Genomic DNA, 21,516 nt, shown 5'->3' on the forward strand with positions numbered 1-21,516 from the left:
CGGAAGGACTTTTTTCTAGTGATCCCATCAATACTAAAAACCTGAACATTGCCTTGGTTGATCACAAGACAAGCGGCTCTGGCAGTATACTCTTGGTGCTAAGAGACAAAGAAGATTGACCAGGTTGACTTGGTGGGACTAATCTTTGCTGGCACAACACTTACGCATCCATTATCTCTAAGAAAAACAAGTAGGCTAGGTTTGGTACTTGCGCTCAGTTTACGCAGTTTTGTGGATTGAATGTGCCGCCCCACTTAATTCTATTGTTCGCTGTATAAGATCATGCGCAATAACAGTTGAAACATTTCAAGCGATTTCCACAAAAGATCAGGAAATATGGGCGAAAAAAACGTTTTGCTCCCTTTCCATTACTTAGAGGATAGATATGTGAAATTCAGAATGTGAAACAGTTACCAGCACTTTTGCATCACATAGCAGTGTCTTGATTGCCAAAGACGAGAAACCTCCCGACAGATAAGCTTTTTCGTATTGATGTTTTTATCGCTGTCAGTCACTTTATATTTTCCACGTTTGATATTTTATTTTGCTTGTTGATGTCAAACAAATCTTTGTTATAGATCATGGCCAATGATAGCATATCAGTGTCCGTGAAAGGTGGAGAATTTCCTCTGCCTCCGTTGCACAGAACGAAAAATAACTATCATTCACCTCCAATGGGCTATTTTCGAATCGCCTATAAGACTTCTCGTTTGTCCCCCAAAATTTTGTGTGAGCTTCGTTTTAAAATTTCTCTTGGGATTAGAAAGAGAAATTAAAAACAATGCGAATGCAAAATTTTGGGGGACAAACAAGGTGGATCAGGATGGAAGAGTCGAAAATACCGAATGATGAGTTGTTATCTCTATGAGCAATTGAGCAAAAAATACCCGTGTATGTTATGATCTAAAAAGCCTGTGTAATCTTCCCGTTGGAAAAATATTGATATGTACATATAAGGCAGAAAGGTGAACAGCATTTAGATGTGTTTTAAGACCAAAAAGACAAAAATTGGACAATCCATCACCTCGTCATTCATCAGGACCATGTTTCATATATTACGTTGTTCAAGGTCGAGCTTAAAATAACAAATCTCACACATAAATTCTTAGCAAAGGCTTCATCCATTAAGATCTTATTGATTTTATAATACCAACACTTTTTTTGTCAGAATAATGTATCATATTGACTCGTTCAAACCATTAAACTTTATTATTTATGTCAAACTTAATTTGTTCCATGAAAACATGTATGAAAACAGCTGTTAAAAAATATTTTGTAAGTCTTAAATACTTTCCACCAGATTTTTTTTTTGGAACAGGTTCTATGTGTTACATGTCAATGATACCCATTTTATTTGGCTCGCTCTTAATGTGATTTGAAGAGGAGATTTTTTGCAGCTGCTTTTGAGTGTTACTGCGGTTCACTTTTTTTGCTTTAGCTGCTTCCCCTATTTTCCCGCGCTCTAGGACGAGTAACCAATCTCGTTGCGATTACTCTCCCTATTAATTTTCTTATGCTGTTTCGTTTGTAGGGTATAACTGGTTTGATGGAGTCCTCGTTGATCGTGTTCAGAGGTATCCTCGGACCCCTTGGTTGTGTATTCATCTGAGATGTGGGTTTCCCTCCAGGAATTAAACCAGATATAGCTTTTATGGCATTTTCTCCAGCTTTTTTGAAAAACTCCAAAATGTCTCTTGATTTTCGTAGTTGTGCTGATGCTAAGAGAGAAAAGAGAAGCATATCACGGAAGAAACATTTTTTTTTACAAGATCCATCACTTCAGAGCAACAGAAAAGAGTAGCAGGTATCTATCATTCTCATTGGCTCACAAGGAGTCTGACTTTCTCAAAACAAATAAGAAACAACAGCTGGTCAAAAATTTCTATCTAGCGAGAAATCCAGCGAGGATCAGGGATTAGACGCGGATTAAATTGTCCTACTATACTTAACAAGGCGAGTGCAATGAGCGTAAGTTCAATGCACTTTAAACATGAATATCCAGACTACATAAATCCATTAGATTAAGGCATCACAATAGTGTCTTCATGTCACAATGGGCAGGTACGCCGGGTACCAAACACACACTGATTATCAAAACAACGACGGTTCTAATGTCAAATTGTTTTAAATCTCAAAAACAAGTTTAATTAACTCTGCAGTTACCATTACACTTGGATAAAGCTACGAATAAACAAATAAATTTAACTTATACCTTGAATATGAAGTTCTACAGAGAGAATCATAAGGATGAGGAGCATATACATAGCTAGACGACAACCGGGTACAAACACTAACAGGTCTACCACGTGTTGTACACTGCGGTACGAAACAGACAGCTTTGGTGCATTGCAGGCGGAGAAGGAACGTTTCTTTCAATCTCTAAAAACACCAATGTTATCTTAACTCAAATGTAAACCATCCAGTCGAGTGGATAAACATGTCAAGGAATAAGCTACTCATTCACATATTCACATGTAATGTGACGTCGACAGGTATAAATATTTGACAACCAGCAAAAAGAGTAAACCAGACTCTTGTTGGATAAAGCCAATGAAACGTATCATTTGGACGGCCCTAGGTGGTGCATACTATGTTTAGTCCAAATTAAGCCGTTTATAACTGATACCAAATGAACATAGTTCAGCCTCCCTATGTAAAGAAAGGCATTGAATTCAAACAGTGAAAAACCGTATAGACAAACATTGCGCAAGGATATACAACACTCTTTATTGTCATTTTGCTGAAAAACAAATTGGAAACGTTATCTACCATCAGCTGTTGTGGTCGAAAACTTATATAATACATGGCAACCAACGATTCAGTTCAGTTTCATGAAGAATTCTTAAGCCAAAAGTTAGATGATCACGTGATACGACCAAGGGCCGGAGTTGGCGCGGAAAACCTTCCAAAATGCAGTAAACGACGGATATCTTCTTCCCTTAAAAGCCCCTATAGATATTTTTCGGTCTTTTAATAATTGTTTCCTTCAGTTGTTCGAAAACGAAAACCTTTTCAACCACAGGAAATGTATCTTGGGCGTATAATCAAATTCTCAAAGTAACATTGAAAAGTAAAAGTACAATCTACATAAAATGCTTGGAAATTGCACACCTTGAGACAAACAAGATTTTATTGGTGAAGTCAAGAATAGAACAAACATTTATTGTTGCTTGCACTGATTATTGATGGTCTGCATTTGTTTATATTAATTAAATTATTTGTATTTTATTGGATTTTATTGATGCAAATTGATACAAGTAAGTTAAGCAAAATAGGCTTAAGGTAGATACTCAGTTCTCTGACTGGCCCGTTTTGATTCAGCTTTTGGACAAAAGTCATGCAAAACATAGGGCGCAAAAAGCCACTCATTAACAATGGTTTTGCATCGCTTCAAAATCGTATTTGCTTCACAGCAATATTATGTAGAAATAAAAAAAAAACTCTTCCGGAACTTGACAAAGAATAGCAATCGTGAGAATGTAAGTAGTATCTAGGTAACCTGGAATTGATAACACTTGCTGATGACAATTTTAAGGCTATAACCTGGAAGCCATCTGTAACAGGAATCTGTCTCAGATCTAGCCGGCCTTACAGAATACTAGTCAAAAAGACAATTTCAAACGCGAGAGAAAAACAGCTGTCATTGTCCGCTGTTAAAAGGTGAGGGCGAGATTGCCTCTGATCCTTCTTCAAATAAAGAGCCTGGGCGACACGGGTGTTTAACATATTGCTTATGTCATTGGTTTAGAGGCTAATTACGACAGACGGAAAACTTTTTCATGATTTGCAAACTGTAAGCATACTGACTATATATCTAAAATAACTGGTTTAAAAACTGTTCTACCGCTCCTTCAGTGTGCTCAGACGTCATCCTCTCTATATCACGTGCTTTGATTCCGAACTTTGCTCCTATAGCTTTTGCAAGGCTAGCTGCTTTTTTAAGGGAGTTATTTACGTCATCAAACACCTGTCGAAGCTTGTTCTGAGTTTCGCAATGCGCAAGGAGTGCTTGAGCCACTTTGAATTTTAAATTGTTAGTTTTCCTGATCTTTTCTTTCAAAATGTCGATCTTGGAAGCTCCAGAGACTGGCTGTTTAACTGAGGAACTTTTGTCATCCTTACTCTCTGGCTTCTTTTCAACTTGCGTCGTTTTGACGTCGTGTTGCTCATTGACCGAGACTGCTTTTGGGATTTGTGAAGGATTCTTTCCATGGTCAGCTAATGAATTGTTTCTATCGCTTAAAACCTTACTTGGTTTCGAACCTTTTGGGGACATTGCTTTCAATTGCTCCTCCAGTGTTTCTTTATGTCTCTGAGGTTCGGTTTTCGATTTTTCTGAGTGATGTATACTTTGATCTTTACCCAGAAGTTCCTTATGTTTTTCAAAGGATTTCATGGTGGACTGTTTACCAGAATCCTTCATTTTATTAGGGGTTACCTTCATCACCTCAGTAGCGTGCTTAGGCAAATCTTTCCCATGTTTAGGCTTATCTTTTGTGGTCTTGGCAAGGACGGTTTGCTTGAGATCTGTGGGTTTAGAACCAACCTTCGTCCCGTCTTTTTGTTTAGGCCTCACTTGGACCTGAGAAGATTTTGGTTTCCCTCCAGTTGGAGCTTTATTTTGAGCGACAGCATCTTTTACATGGGGTACGATGGAAGCAGGGGCACCGTCCTTAACAACGTGGCTGTTTTTGCCTTTTCCTCCCACCTTAGAGTTTACTTCGCTTTTTAGTTTCCTTGGTAGGTCTTTTCCCTGATCATGATGGGACTTCACAATTTTCCTGGTCTTGTGTTCCACAACAGTTTTATGACCGTGTTTATTTTCAACGTTAGCTGCCTTGTCTTTCATTGTGACCAGCTTCTGAGTGTGCTCTTCACTTTTGCGTCCTTTGAGAATTGAAGAGCCCTGGACAACCACTTGTTTTTGTAGATTCTCGTTCGCTCTATCCCTTACCAATTTCTTAGTTGTCTCGTTTTTCGTTACTTTATTTGCAGTCTTCTTTTTACCTACATTTTTTGTCGTTGCATCTTTGTTTATTCCCTTGGTTGGATTATATTTGACCTTTTTTTGCTGAGGAAGAACTTTGGTAGTGTGTTGTTGTTTGGCCTGTTTGTGAAACTGTATTGGTTTCGCTAAGTGCACAAGACCTGGCGAACTTTTGGATTTCTCTGGCAACGCGTCTTTAACCTTTTTTGTAACCTTCTTATCGTCATCACCCTTTTGTTTCTTCCCAAGATTCTGTTTCACAGAATGGCTTTTCCTGATGCTTTGCATGAGCTTCCAATATTTATCAAAACCTTTTAAATGGAAGTATTTACGTAAAACATTTGGGTCCATCTTCGCCAGTATCGCAAGAATACGTTTGTGCTTTTTCGTTAGCTTTCTACGAACCATCTTTTTCGGGCCGGTTTGCTTCTGATCTCCCTCAGGATGTGCGATTTCAGATTTCTTGCTGCTCACTTCAATCGTGGACTGCTCGCCGCCTGCAAAATACTCTACCAGTTCCCTATATGCTTTCTCGGGGATACCGCTGTGGATATTCAAACGGGTGTCTCCTCCAATTAAAGCATTAACGAGGTTTTCTTTACTCATTTCATCAGTGCTTACTTTCTGTATTGCTTTTTTATCTTGTGGCCTTGAAACTCGTTTAGCTTTCGCGGCGGTCAAAACTTTTGTGCCTTTCTCTCTGTCTTCGACCTTTTTCTTTTGTGACGTCTTCTTTACTGGATGTTTGTCCATTCTGATGTTCAAACCGGGCTTCTTCAACAAATGAGAAGACCCCTCCGCTTTTTTGTCCTCTTTCTTGACTGCGAAAGAACCTTTCCCTTTATTGTGAAGACTCTTATTTTTAGCGATATCTCTGCGGACAATTGGTCGGCTGACTTCGGATAACAAGTCGGCATCCGTTTGTGCACCTTCGTCGAAGTCGTCGACAGATCGTGTGGATCGCAAGTGCATTTTCTCATCTTCTTTTATCATACCTCCGCTTTCTTGTATCAGCCATTGATTGATCTCGTTGGCGAGTAATCTAGATTCCCTTTCAGCCATCTCTATTACTTCTTCAAGCCTCTGAATTGCATTGTAATTCCCTGAAATATCAAAAAGGCAAAATGAGAAAGAATTCAGGAGTTAGGCTGACATCACAAGAGTAAGCCAAAATATTTGAAAAATATCTGAGTTTCAAATATTTTTCAAATTTTTTACCTACACATATTTAAACCCTTAACCCTCTGATAGCTAGTATATTTTATTGCCAATATTAGCTTATAGGAAACCCTCCAGTGTTTTCACGGTTTACATAGTTAACTTCACAAGAAGATCATACAGAACATTCGTAGTGCATTTTCCAATGCAGGCTGATGACAAAAACGAATGACGTCTTTTTTTGTACCGCGTTAAAAAATGGGATTTTTCTTCTGCTAATTAGTGAAAAATGTATACAGCTTTACTATTAGCAAAAATACTCCGCTTTTCATTCAATTTTCGCTTACCATTCGTCAATTGAAAACAAGCCCCCAGAAAGAAAGCAAAGGCTACTTGTAAACAGGTTTTGTAGCTTAGCTTCATTATCTTGCATGCTGCAATAAAAAAAAGTAAGAAAGATGAAGGCGATTGATGATGTTTACCACAAGTTAACCAATGAGGGGTAAGCACGTCGACACAATAGTGCCTTGTTGATCTCAAAAGGGAATTAAGATTGTATACTGTTGCATTCTGTAGATGCATCACTGCAAAAAAAGATTCTTTCGCACTTATTCTGAAATAATGCTTCTTTCACCTCGCACGTTGATTCAATGTTTTGGTGGAGAAGAGGTAGTCACCACACGGCATGTTCCAAAACTTATTACACAAGATTTGTTAGTTCGAGCACGGCAGTGATCGAAAAACAACTCAGTTGAGACGGTTGTGGTTTACGTTGAAATGAGACTTATATGGGGGGGAGGGTGGGGAATCACGTCGCACGCCTTCTACTTGTTCCTTTCATGCGCTGTAACCCATATGGACTTGGATCACTGATCCTATCTTTGTTAAATTCTGTCGCGTAACAACTGTCCACGTTTGCAACAGCAAATTATTATCAATTTTTTTCTCTCCGAAGAAACAAGCTCGCTGTTCCGCTATATGCGCTGTACACGATAACTACTGACACAACTGGCCCCGGAATATATAGCCCCAGTACATATATAATGTAAGGAAAAGGTCCGTGCAGTGCTTTCTAAGATCAATTAAATTGGGCGAAACTTGCCATCTACATAGAAGTTGATGAAGTGAAGCCATATGCTTTGTGAAGAAATTTGAATAGTAAATAGGAGGTTGTTTCTTGAAAGTTCGATTAGGGATAAATGTTTAGTTATGATGCACTTTCCAAACGGGCATTGGAGTATATAGTTTACGAGTGGATCAAACTTGTCACAAGAACACTCCCACTTCCTGAAGAAATGAAACCCTCGTGTCGCACAAAAGCCTATTTGTTCGACTAAGCACCGTAAGAAAGGGTGGATCACAGGAGGTGGACAGCGGGATAGTTTAACAAAGAGCACACTGAGCTACACAGCGAGAAGCCGTCCTATATCAAGCTAACGCAAGCCTCTTTAATTTGAAAACTTTGTGTTTCAAATTTCAACCCGGGAGTTCCCATTAGAAGTACCTAAACCTAGGAAAAATAAACTGCATCAACTTACCTCTGAAACCGGTTCTTGTATCTGCAGCTAATTTTTGTAAGATCACTCGTGGAATACACTATTTCTTTCACATACCGGCAGAACTCGCAGCCCCGGAACGACCTGACAATTCACTGAACAAAAGACTCTCGACTCTTCGAGAAATGTTTAGGGTTATTGTCGGAATTTTACACCAAATTTCGGGTGGAAACTCGTCTTGTTCTGCAACGTGCAGTTAGGGTACCTGTCAGGAGGGTTATTAAAAATTCATAATGTTGTGACATGTTTAGTGACCCACTCCCCACATCTGTGTTCACTTACCGATTGTGGATGTGATGTTTGATGCTCCGGTGTTAAGTTTTCCATTAAGTTTTCTTCTGTTTTAAAACACAGGTAAAATTACTTATAATCTCTTCAAGGATAAAACTTAACTTGAAGGAAAAAAATTAAGTACTGACGTCTCTCTACTTTCAAAACGAGTTGTTGGAAAAGTTAGTGTTGCCTCGCTTAATTTCCCTCTAATTTGTAAATCAATTTCACATTTCCAAAAAAAATGAGGTGGAGTGAAATTTAGCATAAGAAATGCACTATTTTCCAGCATTTTTCACTGAGATCTTTTTCATTTCGTAATATTCATTACCATTAGTACTTATGAGCCATCTCTCAACAACGTAGCAAAAACCTCATCAATCTCTTTTCATTTGATTTATTTACTTCTGATTAGTTATAGCTGAACGAACAGGTGCTCTTTTGTCCATAAATGCTGTGCTTGGGTCGGTAGTGGTTATAGAAACATCGCCAACAGGAAAAGATGTGCAAAGTTGTGCGAAATGCTGGCCAAATCGTTTTTAGTTTTCTTGACTGCGTAAACCTTTTAAAAATCCAAAGATAAATGAAGCTACAGTTAATTGATATTCTTGGTAGGTAATAGCCTATTATTTTTATTGATAAATGAGAGGAAGGAACACAAAAGTCATGATTGGATGATATTGTTGAGTTTTTCCGCCCGTCGGATTTGGCCCAAAATTATCCGTGATGTTATCAAATAGCAGACAGCCAAAAACAATTTTGAAAAAACTGGGAACAGTTTCGGGTGTCTCAATGCCTTCTGTATAAGATTGCGTCGACTTAACTCGGTCATCCTCTATACAGAGTTTTATTCAAAATTTAAATCCTCTGTCGTTGACAACCTGATGCGTGGCCAACAATTGTTCTAAAATCATACTGACGCAGTTCTTACAAATAATAGAAAACCACTGAAGGTCAGTATAAACAGAGACATTTCAAACAAGATATACCAATAATAAGATATAACAATGTTGAAATAGCATTAATCCCTCAGCTGACAAAAACAAACCATATTGGGTTTCATATTGGCTCACACGTTATCATCTTCCCGCATAAGTTCTACTTTATTATCCACATAATTTAAAAAAGGTTTAAAACCTTCATTTAGGCAAAGTTAACCTCTAGGTGTCCATTTCCCTTGGTAATTTTCCCTTGCATGCCTGGTGTAAGCTTCCGATAATTTATTTCCAAATTCATTCAAAGTACTTCTAAAAATGAACATAATCGAGACCCATATGTTCACCAGCGTGGACCAAGGCAATCTCTGCCTTCCGTATTATATCCTTGACATCTTTACTGGCACCTTTTCCTTTTTTTCTCATTAGTGAAACCTTATCAGCGAGTGTTACATATTGCTTGGCAATTTTCAGTTTCTTTCGTGCCTTGTTCAATTTCCACTTTATTTCTGCCACTTTTGTTTTAAATTTGGGTACTTTTTCCAATAGAACACCGGCTGTTGAGTCTGATTCTTTCCCAGTCCCTGCACCGGAAGATTCAGCCTCTTGAAGCTCTGTTAGAAGTGAACGATTACTGTCTCGTGGTTCAGGTTTGTTTTCTGAAGAGAAAAAGGCAACTCAGATAAGTTGAGTAAACAAGTTTTCTTTATATTTTAAATACTCTTTTCTCTTCAGGAGCCCCATTTCCATCGATAAAACGAACTTCCTAACATCACTTCATTATCTTGTTCCCGTGGGGTTGCTCTGCTGTCTATGCAGAGTCTGGGAAGGGACGCAAGTCCCACTTGATGGCACCAAGGCTTACAAAAAGTTCGTTTCTGGAAAGTCTTGGTAACTGTATGGACTTGAAGCCATATAAATAACGAGCTAACCATATAAAAAAGTAGTGCAGGTCTTTGCTCAAAAAACAGTACAATCTGTTTCGTTTCCTGATATTTTCACTATTTGGGCTTCAAAACTGTTCACATTTTGATCCTCACTGTAAACACGGCAAACCCAAAACAGCTTTTTGGGACCAGTGCATACCGGGACTTTGAAGGAACGGCTTCCAGGTTTCACCAAGAAGAGAACACCTCAGTAAAACATAATTTCAGTCAAAAATTCTATCCCCTTTCCTGGTATTTATTTTGGCATGGAAATGAGTTCTTGAGGTGGAGAATACATTATTGGACTATTTGGACACTACTTTCTGACAAACTTAATTGTCTGAATCAACAGGTGTTGTATTGAAGCGTCCTCCAAACACCAGTTCTGTCGAATCCGATAAATCTTCTACGGGAAATCACTCGGTCGTCATAAATATTCTTCAGTTTTTTAAATAGATTTTGTTTAATCACAACTCGCCTTTCAATAACACGCGTTTACCTTGCCGATCAAAATTATACGTTTTCCGATGAAAGGTTTCTCATTACACAAAGCCTATTCCTTTAGTGGAAATCAAAGGCTAGAAAAGATGAATGATCAAGCATAAGTCAATCAAAGGTTCGCTGCCTTGTGAATTGTAAATTGCAAGAATTCGTTCTATCACGTACCTTTCTTCTTTGGCGCCGCTCCGACCACTGCTACGAGTAGAACTAAAAGAAGTACGCTATTTGAGGTCATCTTTCAGACGAAGAAACAGAGGCTAGAAGAACAAACCAGTAAGATTTGCTGGAGTCTGCGCAGTTCTTAAATCATTAATTACGTTCAACCGCGATTCGTACTTTCCCTGAATGACCACTTAACGTACTGTGTTCCTCGTTATCTCTTTCTGAAGTTGGAGGGGGAGGGGGGGAAAACATTTTACATTTCTTAATTACTAAATATCTCGAAACTGTTTATATTTACTGCACGCCAATTGATTTATTTTCGAGTATGACTGTAGAGATTAACATCTACATCTTGTGATTGCTCCATCAAATCAAGATTTTTTTTAACCACTAAAAAGGACAAGACTTTGACCATGATCAGAAGCACACGGTCGAGCTTCCTCAAGGTTGATCTCATATTTTAGATAATCATCAATCATTTTAACGCCTCCTATATCTTCTATCCCTAGTAGAGCTTTCACCAGTGAGGAATCAGAACATTGGCACAAGTTTATTGCGAATCTTTGAGTCTAATTCCTGCCTATAAAAGAAAAATAATTTTTTTCAATACTTGAGGTGCATCTGAGTAGTATGCAAACATTCTAACCGGCCATTCTGGGAAAAATCATTGCTCCTTACACTCTGGCTACTTATCATTAAGGGAGTTTTTACTTTGTAAAAAACTGATAAAAAAGATGCTATTTTTGTCCAGAAATGTCACTGTTGAAAGCAGTACGTAGACTCGTATAATAAGTACGATAATTAGTCACATTACTGTCCGCAAAAAACTATTATTTAGAGAAATATTGCTTTCACAATTTCGTTAAGTACTTATAATCTTCGAATAAGAAACATTTTCCTAACTAACCATCTTGTGATTTGCATTTAAGATAGGCACCGTCTATTAGACATAGCAAGTGTATATTAACTATGTTGTTTCAAGGTACATAGAGATCCTCACTGCTCACTAAAGAGTCAAAGCTGTCGAATCTATCAATCTCGCCATTTTTCATTACCAAAATCATGTCACAGTCTTTAATGGTGTTCAGTCGATGAGCAATAGTTATTACTGTAGAGTTCTTCAGTTTCTCTCGCACGACTCTCCAAATTACTTGTTCTGTTTCTGGATCCACGTGTGCAGTGGGTTCATCTAAGATGATAACCTTTTTTTGCTGCAAAAGAACACGGGCCAAACAAATTAACTGCCGTTCTCCGGCGCTAAAATTTGCACCGTGTTCTAATAACTCATGATGCAGCTGTCCTTCCAGATTTTCCACCAACCCTTTTAGTTGGACATCTTCCAAGGCTTTCCACAGCTCTAAATCTTGAAACTGATCCACCAGATCAAGATTTCTTCTCAGCGATCCACTGAAAAGAATTGGACTTTGGCCAAGTACAGATATACATCGTCGAGCTTCTTGGAGGTTGATCTCCTTTATTGGAACACCGTCAATAATGACATTCCCATCCGCGTCTGGCATGCGCAGAAAAGCTGCCACCAGGGATGATTTTCCGGCTCCCGTTCTTCCTGCAACGCCAAACTTGGACCTTCCTTTTAATTTAAGATTTATGTTTCTTAGTACTTGCGGTCCCCCTGGATAGTATGTCAAAGACACATTTTCAAATGTCACACCTCCTTCTAGGGGCCAGTTTTCTGGGGGAGGACGCAGCACTTTGTACCCAGGTTCGCAATCAAGTTTCGTATATGTCAAAACACGTTCAACTGACGTCATTGAATTCTCGACATCCGATGTTTTTCTGACAACAAACTGAGCTTGTTCCACAGTCTCGATAACGTATACAAGAGCAAGTCCAGCGAAAGCTGCGGCGGAAAAAAAAAGCTGCATCAAAAGCTGGTACTTCATTTCTTAACCCTCAACAGTTTGTAAATATAACCCGATGTAAGTGCTCTAGAACATGGAATGCTGAAGTTAGAAAAAGAAGACCAAAATCAGACATCCTTTAACAAGTCTATGTGTCTTCTTGGCGCATACATTTCTAACAGTTTTGAAGATGAGCATATCAAAATATCTGACATAAACGATTCAACAAATAAAAAATCAACTCTAAAATCAAAGATCAGGTGAATTAATCAAGTTTATCCTTGAAATCGAAACTTCCCTCAGAACATCATCTGTTGAACGAAAGTTCGTGGTGATAATTCTTCAATTAAAAGCTTAACTGTGTTTAGCTCAATCGGGGTTTTGTATAAGTTGATGGTTTTACAATGATCCATCATTTAGTGATATGACCACACCTACCTGCATCTTGGGAAACTAAAATAGCTGCTAGAGCCACAACACCAGTCAATAAGGAGGAAAGAAGTTCAATGCGCACAGAAAGCCATCTCCCACTGGCCAACACCATGATATACGACTGAGTATGGACATCTTGAAATCTATGAAAGAAATGTTCAGTTAACTGTGATTTTTTTTTTTGCTTTTTTTTATAAATCAGGTTGCACAGCAGGTTATGGTGTGTTTCTAGGTCTAACCATTACCGTGACATAAGAGGTCCTAGATATATTTATTCTAGAAACTGCAAGGCAGACTATATCCAAACGCTTCAAAAACTTATCTCTCATTCTCTAAGTGCACGGCTCTACCTCTTCTGCATGCTACTCTCTTTTATAGTTGACAGAAAAAGTATAACACACCTGTAAAACTGTTCTTGAAAATCTTTTTGTCGTCTTCCCGTTCGAATTGTCTCAAGTCCATCCAAGGTCTCCGAAATGTGTGAATACACAGGACTTCGGCATATTGACTCTAACCTTTTGAGCTGTCGTGATGTCTTCAGGTAATAACTAGAGATGTAAAAAACGACTACAGCCAGTGGACAAACGACAAATAGAACCCAAGGGTTTGTGACAATTGGTACCAAAACGGATGAAAGTAGCAGCAGGAAAACTTGGACTGAGAGAAGAAACGTGTCGGGCAACAACTCGTCCAGGCAGCCAACATCCTTGGAAAATCGATTGAGAATTCTTCCAACTGGATTTGAATCAAAGAACAAAACTGGCGCCTTTAATACCGCTGCGACCATTTCATCATGAAGCCGCTCCGAACACCTTAAAGACGCCAAGAGAAATCCATATGCTCTGATAAAGGCAAATATGAAGGATCCAATCACTAGACTGCTATACGATATTAAGCTTATACTCTTCCTCTGATTTTCGAGACGTTTCTTTGAAAAGAATGAAAGCCATACGTCAGGAGCAACGATCATCCCTATGATTAAAGAAAAAAGTAAGAATTAACATTTGGTCAACCGGTAGATGAAAGAAGGTTTAAAACATTGAGATAAAAGCAAGAAAATTGAATACGACAACTTTCTTTTATCACTTTGTATATAATATGAATCTTACCTTGAGTAATCACACATAAAAGAAATAAAGAAAATATTGCTAACGAGTGCAATCCGCTTCTGAAATATTCCCAGTAGGTCTTTAAAGTCACTTCTCCGATTGTGCGATCTTCCTCCGAAATAACGAGGTCCTTGATATGTTTTCCTTTTGTCGCACTTTTGACCATGACATCTGGTTTCTCTTTGTCCTCCGAAATTGAGCTCAAATCCGACTCGCTGTCTCTGTTGGACTTTATGTGTAGCGGATCAAGAACTGTGGCAAGACTGCCCTTTTTCTGGAGCTCAATGTAACTTCCCTTTTCCAACACCCGACCCTTTTGTAATATAATTACTTGATCAGCAACTTTCATATGTTCCTCTTGATGAGTTGACAATACTCGTGTCTTGTTACCCAAGACTAGTGGGTCTAGAAAGCAGCTTTCAAAAATGTGTTTTCCAACTTTTATGTCCACGGCACTGAGAGGGTCATCCAACAAGTACAGGTCTGCGTCCATGTATACTGCTCTAGCCAAGCTCACTCTTGCACGTTGACCTCCACTCAAAACGGCGCCCCGCTCACCTACAACTGTGTGGTCACCGTTTGGAAACATCTGGAAATCTTCTGTAAGAGAACATGCCTCAATAATTTTGGAGTATTTGGTTTCGTCGTAAGGTAGACCGAATAAAATGTTTTGTCTAATGGTTCCAGAGAAGACCCATGGTGTTTGGGAAATATATGCAAGTGAACCTTGAAAAGTTATATCACCGCTGATATCTGAAATTTCGCCAGCCATAGCTAACAGAAGAGTAGATTTTCCACTTCCCACGGGTCCTGTGACGATTGTTAAACTTTTTGGAGCTGCAGTGAATTCTACATCCTGCAGAGAAAACTCTTCCCCCTGATCACTTTGGGAACACGAAAGACCTGACACAAGAAGAGACTCCTTCCCAGGTTCTTTCTCGTCAACGGTGGAGGCTTTGTCCGATTTTCTCTGTTTATCTGAGAGTCTGTTCGATCTCGATGTTTCCTTTATCAAGTTACCATCAGAGATCCCGTGCAACTCATCTAAAAGCAGAAACTCTTCGATTCTTTGAAGTGACGCATAAGCTTCGTATGTTTCCAGGGAACCATAGGCTTGGTAATAGCAAATACTTGTTATTAGTGTATTGATATAAGGAAGAAGCATGAAGAGATTAACAGGTGTGATTGGTCGACCAGTTAGCACCATTGTAATGACTACCACCAGAACTGTCAATGGCACTGAAGTGTACTGTAAGGCAGCAACCCCTGCTAGAACAGCACTCTTCTTTCGAATGATACTCATTTCCTCGCTAAAAAATGAAACAGATTATACAAACTAATTTCTCTGCAAATGAAATGTCGATAGTTTGATGAACCACTTCACACATTTTGACAAGAAAGAAAGGTACGTTCGATTAATCAGACTCACGTTGTTGAACGAGAACAGGAAAATAGTTACCTCGATGTCTAAGTACTCTGACAAGTCCACACATGTCCGAGAGAATAAAGTAAGGACGCGTGAAAAACCTTTTTCTGCATAATCTTTCTTTCAGGCACTTGTGTACGATTAACCAAAATTTATTTCTTATTTACCTTCGAAGGTGCCTTATCATGTCCTGGTACTCATCCTCCCATGCGTGCGTTTTTATGGCGCGAATCCCAGAAACCACCTGGTTCATCAAGGAAATACGCTGATCAGAAACAGCTGCTGTACGCAAGCGCAGCGCAGCACTAACATAGGACAGCATCCCAAAATATGGTACGAGCAAACACAGGACAACAACACCAAGAAGAGTCTGCCAACCAATGAAATACACAAGTAATACTGTTGCACCTCCGACTAGAAAGAAATCTAATACCATAAAGTACAAGAATTTGACAGTTTCTCCTTCCAGTCGCTGAACATCGTTAGACACCAGGTCAATTACGCGGCCTGTCGAAAATCTCAGTAATTCCTGTTTGCCGAGTAGTAGTGTCTGCAAAGGAGGAAAATTCATGCTTGAGTAGATTATTAATTATGTTCGTGATGTTTTCCTCTAATTGCTTGTAATTAAGTGATATAATCGTGACGACTTGCATTTACATTTGAGATGTTAGGTTCTTTTGTGTATATTACCACTGCCACGACTCTTTTGGAAATTCTTGAAAATTAAAAAAAATTCATTAAGAAAAGGTTTACCTTTCGGTATATGAGACCTTTCAGAGCGCTGCTCATTCCAATACCAAGAGTATCACATTTGTAGGAAGAGTAATGAACACTGAGTCCCCCAATCGTCGCACAGATGCACATAGCCAACACACAACCGTACAGAGATAGATTTTTCTGTGGTTCAGCTGACATCAATGAGAAAATAAGATAACCGAGAAACAAAGGCTTAATAAGGCGCCAGACTGTGTACATTGAATGATCAATTACTATGATGAATGTATCTTTGAAAGACACCATCTTCAAGATGCTTCTCCAAAGTTTTGGCCTTTTCCCATTCTCTTTGCAATTGGCTTTCTCTTCATTCCATTTTGATTCCAGAAGATCTGTCAAAGAGCCTGTTGTGTTTTCTCTTGAGAGGGGAACAAAGTCGGTTTCTTCTAAAGTTCCATGAGAACCTGACTGGAAGACACCGTTCATCCAACGAAAAAACAGGAGAGACACTAAGCTGATATTTTCCTTTTGTTCACTGGTGAACACTGGCTTGTATTCCCCTTTAGCCATTTCTACATCTGCAAATTACAAGCGCCTACACGCATCATCAAAAGAAAAAAATTATCAATTTCAACAACAGAATGGTATCTACTAAAACAGCGATCAAACGTCCGCGCATATGCAAACGATGTAATGATTAGAGGACGCTCTTCCAAACTGTCAGAACCAAGTTGTTGGTCAGAAGGTACCAACAACCTCAAAAGCCGGTTGGTCACACTGCTCAAGAATCTTATAACTTTTTTGATAAAGCTCAATACAAAATGGTAAATCAGCAGGATACTCGTTCTCAAATCGGCAGTGTCTACGAGAAATCTCGAGGTTTCCCTTTTTGTAACTTTACAGATCTCTACAAACATTTAATTCCTTTTGGCATTCCTGACGACTGATCGCTGTGTTCTGCTATATCTCTTTGTTTTAATGGCGACATCGAATGTTTATTTGCGTCGTGAGATCCTATTTTTAATCTACTTCTGACAAAAGCTTTCAATTTTCCTTCGCCCTCTTTAAAGGTCACTTCTTCAAATAACCCTCCGGCAGAGACACACGACTATAACAAGCGTTTCATAATAGGCCACAGAATTTTTTCCTCTTCCTAGACTGTGTAAGACGTTCTCTAACTAATTCACTTTTGGAACTGATCACTTAACTATCATAACCACCAAAAGAAAGGATTCATAAGAACTGATTTACCTATGTCGGTGCACGGGTTTTATATTTACATGCCCCACAGATTTACCAAAGAAATAGTTCGTTTCGTTGTCTTATAGAAATAACTGGATTGGCTTGACGAATCAGTGATAAGTCAAAAGCAGCTTTTAAATTTTAAATCACGAAATAAACCTTTCTGTGATTGTGCATTCACAGAAAAAAAGGGAACGACGTCATGTGCGTTGATTTCAAAGCATTTATTATAAGCAGCGCGAAATGCTCTTATTCAAACTGGCCCCTTTAAACAAATTTCTCTCGAATAGTCACGCATTTTAAACAAGGTTAAGTGTTGACTTTACGAGAACATTTAACATCTAAAAAGGAGTGCACGTGACTAACGCCACCACTGCTTCTTCTTGCTTACCTAAGTCCGGAAAGCGGCGGCTACTTAACAAAAGTTACTCGTTTGGAACCCCTCTAATTGAAGTACTCCAGTCACGTCATCAGCTAAGTGCACCGCCACTACACACAGCGATCAGGTGAATGTTGAAGAAAAAAAAATTCCGTAATCAAGTAAGTAACCGTGCCCTCAAAGCACATCGTTAGAATTTACGACACTCTTGGACCGGAATAGGCGCAAGATCTGTGGTTTTACGGGACCTCACAGTGAACCCGGAAAAAAAAAGCCTATGTGTTGAGATAGTTCGCATCTCAGACCTTTGTGCTGAGATAAAGATAGAGAACGTGAGTAAATACATCCACCACAAGATGACCTCAGGTCACTTCAACTTTTGAAAATTGGAATTAAGGATAACGGTTGAAAACCGATTTCAAAACAATTTTCTTTTCAAGGTGTTAAAAAAATGTGCTGCATAATAAAGCCAATAAACATTGATGAGGTCATATTCTGAGAGATTAAGATAGTAAGATCTACAAATATCGTGCCGGTTAAACAGTCTTAAAAGATGGAATATTCAATCAATTCATAACGACAAACATTTTACGGTCAATGGCCAAGGAGCGTAAACAGCTTTTGATTACAGATCACCAAAAGACCGAGTAACTTTTTTTGTCGACATCTAGCTTTGTAAAGAATTAGGAGATATGTTAAAAAATTCATAGCGGTTTCCGGTCAAGGACATAATCATAAATGACTAAAAATATCTAAAGTATCTCAATGTTTGTATCTCACCGCAGTAAAGGAAATATCAGAGCATCCTTACAATGAAATACTTTTATCCGCTAAGGTCTTGTGTAAGCGGAAGAATGAAGGTTCGCCATCAGTTGGTGGCCGAAAAAATTGAACTCCTTAACTTCATATTTACGTTTAAAGAAAATTCCTAACAATTATAAATCTCAGACTATAGTTACTGCTTTCTGATGATCTCAGATCGTGGGGATGTTGCCTGAATTTTGGTGTCATCCCTCAGATATTTCCTCCACAGAAATGCGGTTGAAATCAATTTCATAATGGTGCCGAAAAAAATTGGTCAGAAGAATTTTACTTTGAGAATAACAGATCTGTCGAATATGCAACCAAAGCAATTGTATCAGTTCCTTAAAATAGCTGCTGCTGTTGTTACTGACGAGAAAAGCTGGATAAGGAATCGAATGGTTCGCTTCACAGTGCGTATTTCTACAAGTGTTAACGACGAACAGGTAGAGCGTCCGCCTGTTTACGGAGCAATATGTATTAAGCTCACCTTAGCTGGTAACTATCTCCTCTACAGACACTTGGACATGATGGTATAAACCAAACGAAGAAAGAGAGATCCGCAAAACGGCAAAGACAATTATTTACGTCTCATTTGCAAAAGACAGGCCGACACTTAAACGCACAATTAATTTTTCCATAAATATAACGGTTGGAGACCCTTAAGTTTGAATTTTTTTAATGGTTTTAACATCTGCCAGTGTTAATTATGATTGGTGGACTTCGTTTTGGGGGTACTTGTGTCACGCAATTTCTGAAGTCCGACTATCATCCGGGGAAAGAAATACTCAATCTATGGACCACACACACATCACCGACTTGTAAATGTACCGTCTGAAAAATGTCACACATTTGTAACACCTTTGTCTCGCCTTGTGGATATTTTCAACTTGATTCAAACTATGCGGAAAGGTCTCAAATAGACATCGTATTTTACTATGTGTATTTAAGAAGGCTTATTTACCTTACCTAAGGAAATATGATATTTCCCACCTATTTGCGATGATGCAAACGGTTGAAATTCCGATAGCACAAGTCCATACTAGGCAATCTGCTCACCCAGATTAAGAACGAATTCTTAGAAAGGCTATGTTATTTATGAATAATCAATCATTGACCCAAGAATTTCCATTAGATAAGTTGAATTTTATAGACTCAAATATTAGATGGAAGAGTCCCATTAACTATATGGCCTATCAAAAGAGGTATTGACATTCTCTTTAAGCTTCGCTTATATTTCCTCAACACAAAAACTTAATTGAGCCTGTATTATTCTATATTATAATAAAGCTCGGATATAACATGTACTGTCATTGGTTGAAAGAGCGTGCTCTATGAGAGTATAGAGCATAGAACTGAGCTAAAGCTTTCACGCCATCTGCCAAATCGTACTATGTCCGACCTTTTCCGGGACTTCTTTCTAGCTTTTCTTTCGTTAATTGAAAGTGAAATTTCGGAACAAGCAAGTAAAGGTTTGCAAAAATGCCAGGCGCAGTAATTTACGTTACTGTAACGTGAGCAGAGACAAAAATCCTCAAAGATAAAACAAGATAGACAGTCCGAGTTTTTTTAACGGTTTTCACGCTCAGTTAGATTGCGAGTTTACGTACGGTAATAAAAATCAAACATAGCTAACACTTGTATAGTATATAAAGTTTCGATTTCAAATAGAAGAAAACAGGAATTATGAAAAATATAACCTGGCATAACTGTTAAAATTCATACTAATCATGACGGTGTCAGAGCGACTTAAGGTCTATCGCGGCTAGCTAATCATGGCGATCTTCGGTCATCGCAGTGGAGCAAGCCACAGGAACTAAATCGACTACCCTTCGAGTGAAAAAATAAGAGCTTGTCCTGATTACCTTTCCGATGCGTTGAGTGGAAGGCCAGATCAGTCACTGCAACCGAGTTTTACGGCGCTGTCATTCCGAGCGATCTTTTTGTCTCAGTGAATTCGGCTGTTGTTCATTCATAATACACTCGCCTTGAACAGTTTGTTTTCTACTTGTAATGTGAAATAACTTGCGTATTTTTGTGAGCCACGATTGGGCCGAATTTCACTGAACATTTCACTTTCAGATCCTGTATTAGAAACTAAAAAACTTCAGGCAAAAGTGTTAAATTCCGAATTTAACACTTTTGGAGGTAAAGAAGTAGAGAGAAACACTCGACCCATACACTTCTTTCGTGCTCTAGCCGCTTCCTGCGTGCTTTACAACAGAACAGAGCACAGTCAAGGCTTCTCTATTTGTTAAGTAGAGCCCGATACTTAAATTATTGTGCAATTGCTTGGGGTAACGCATATCAATCAACTTTGCAACCTTTACTTAATTTACAGACGAAAGTTATAAGGCTAATTACCTTCTCCAGCTTTACTGAACTGTCAAGTCCTTTATCTAAAGACTTGAATGTTGAGAAGCTGTGCGATGTAATAACCCTTCAACTTGCAGTGTTTATGTGTAATTTTCACAACCAACTTTTATCCTTGGTTTTTGATCCCTTTTTTGATCCTGTTAGAAACACAGATAGTTCTAACACTAGGTTCCCCTGTAAAATGACTTATGCTATCCCGAAAGCCACAACAAATTATGGAACATCCAATGGAAGGTTCCAGCGAACTACAGTTAAGAATAACATAAGTGATGAGATCAACTCTATATTTTTTCTGGCTTTCCGTTGTATATTACAGGAATCCTCAGTTGTCTCGCTGGTGTTGTTTCTCTTGCTTTTTTGTTTTTTGTTGTTGTTTTTTTTCTGCTTTTTGTGTTTTGTGGAGGTGTGTGTATAAGTTGAACCTGACCCTAATATCTATGAATTAATCACCTAAGTGTGGCTGCCTTATTTTCTTAGCCCGTTATGGTTATTAAGGGCAGCCTGTACTCTCTGTAAAATTGCTGTAATTTTACTTGTAACTGTTGTGTACAAATAAAGTTGTTGTTTCACCATCCCGACTGTGCTTATTCAATGTATTAGGTTCGCCTCATGAAAATTAAGGCGTCTGGATCGGGCCCAAGAATTATATGTAGGGCAAATTATTAGCTCGGTTAAAGAGT

At 38.6% G+C, this 21,516-nt stretch overlaps 3 protein-coding genes and 1 long non-coding RNA gene across 10 annotated transcripts; all 4 read right to left on the reverse strand.

Moving 5' to 3' along the window:
* Positions 1-1,182: 1,182 nt before the first annotated feature.
* LOC149039011 (uncharacterized) lies at positions 1,183-2,490 on the reverse strand. The gene is made up of 2 exons (XR_016180055.1): positions 2,213-2,490; positions 1,183-1,718 (listed from the first exon to the last, which is right to left on the reverse strand). It is a non-coding gene; the product is annotated as an uncharacterized LOC149039011 (long non-coding RNA).
* Positions 2,491-3,112: 622 nt separating this feature from the next.
* On the reverse strand, positions 3,113-7,906 carry LOC149039012 (uncharacterized). Its single transcript, XM_089186078.1, has 3 exons — positions 7,684-7,906; positions 6,493-6,579; positions 3,113-6,090 (listed from the first exon to the last, which is right to left on the reverse strand). The coding sequence occupies exons 2-3, from the start codon at positions 6,566-6,568 to the stop codon at positions 3,815-3,817; spliced, it is 2,352 nt and encodes a 783-aa protein (XP_089042204.1). The 5' UTR covers positions 6,569-6,579; positions 7,684-7,906; the 3' UTR covers positions 3,113-3,814.
* An 896-nt stretch (positions 7,907-8,802) lies between these two features.
* LOC113675442 (uncharacterized) lies at positions 8,803-10,679 on the reverse strand. The gene is made up of 2 exons (XM_027192012.2): positions 10,499-10,679; positions 8,803-9,565 (listed from the first exon to the last, which is right to left on the reverse strand). The coding sequence occupies exons 1-2, from the start codon at positions 10,566-10,568 to the stop codon at positions 9,219-9,221; spliced, it is 417 nt and encodes a 138-aa protein (XP_027047813.2). The 5' UTR covers positions 10,569-10,679; the 3' UTR covers positions 8,803-9,218.
* A 109-nt stretch (positions 10,680-10,788) lies between these two features.
* LOC113675440 (ATP-binding cassette sub-family C member 4) lies at positions 10,789-20,482 on the reverse strand. Of its 7 annotated transcripts, none has more exons than XM_089186075.1 (8): positions 20,326-20,398; positions 17,672-17,769; positions 16,078-16,633; positions 15,492-15,874; positions 13,899-15,208; positions 13,191-13,761; positions 12,796-12,932; positions 10,789-12,356 (listed from the first exon to the last, which is right to left on the reverse strand). In XM_089186075.1, the coding sequence occupies exons 3-8, from the start codon at positions 16,606-16,608 to the stop codon at positions 11,473-11,475; spliced, it is 3,816 nt and encodes a 1,271-aa protein (XP_089042201.1). In that variant the 5' UTR covers positions 16,609-16,633; positions 17,672-17,769; positions 20,326-20,398; the 3' UTR covers positions 10,789-11,472. The 7 variants fall into 7 exon arrangements, with proteins under 7 accessions (XP_089042201.1, XP_027047812.2, XP_027047809.2 ...); XM_027192011.2 differs by lacking the exon at positions 20,326-20,398 and adding an exon at positions 18,951-19,107 and having other exon boundaries at positions 16,078-16,616; XM_027192008.2 differs by lacking the exon at positions 20,326-20,398 and adding an exon at positions 18,951-19,107.
* Between the last annotated feature and the right edge of the window lie 1,034 nt (positions 20,483-21,516).

Source organism: Pocillopora damicornis, chromosome 10 (genome assembly GCF_964200805.1).
Source record: "Pocillopora damicornis chromosome 10, jaPocDami1.2, whole genome shotgun sequence".
NCBI classification, from domain to species: Eukaryota; Metazoa; Cnidaria; class Anthozoa; order Scleractinia; family Pocilloporidae; genus Pocillopora; species Pocillopora damicornis.

Coding starts and splice junctions, on each gene's coding strand:
- LOC149039012 (XM_089186078.1), bottom strand. CDS start 6,568: ATGAAGCTAAGCTACAAAACCTGTTTACAAGTAGCCTTTGCTTTCTTT. Junction 6,091..6,492: donor TTGTTTTCAATTGACGAATG/GTAAGCGAAAAT, acceptor TTGATATTTCAG/GGAATTACAATGCAATTCAG.
- LOC113675440 (XM_089186076.1), bottom strand. CDS start 16,608: ATGGCTAAAGGGGAATACAAGCCAGTGTTCACCAGTGAACAAAAGGAA. Junction 15,875..16,077: donor AAGGTCTCATATACCGAAAG/GTAAACCTTTTC, acceptor CCTCCTTTGCAG/ACACTACTACTCGGCAAACA. Junction 13,762..13,898: donor TTTATGTGTGATTACTCAAG/GTAAGATTCATA, acceptor CTTTAATCATAG/GGATGATCGTTGCTCCTGAC.
- LOC113675442 (XM_027192012.2), bottom strand. CDS start 10,568: ATGACCTCAAATAGCGTACTTCTTTTAGTTCTACTCGTAGCAGTGGTC. Junction 9,566..10,498: donor AGCGGCGCCAAAGAAGAAAG/GTACGTGATAGA, acceptor TTTTCTCTTCAG/AAAACAAACCTGAACCACGA.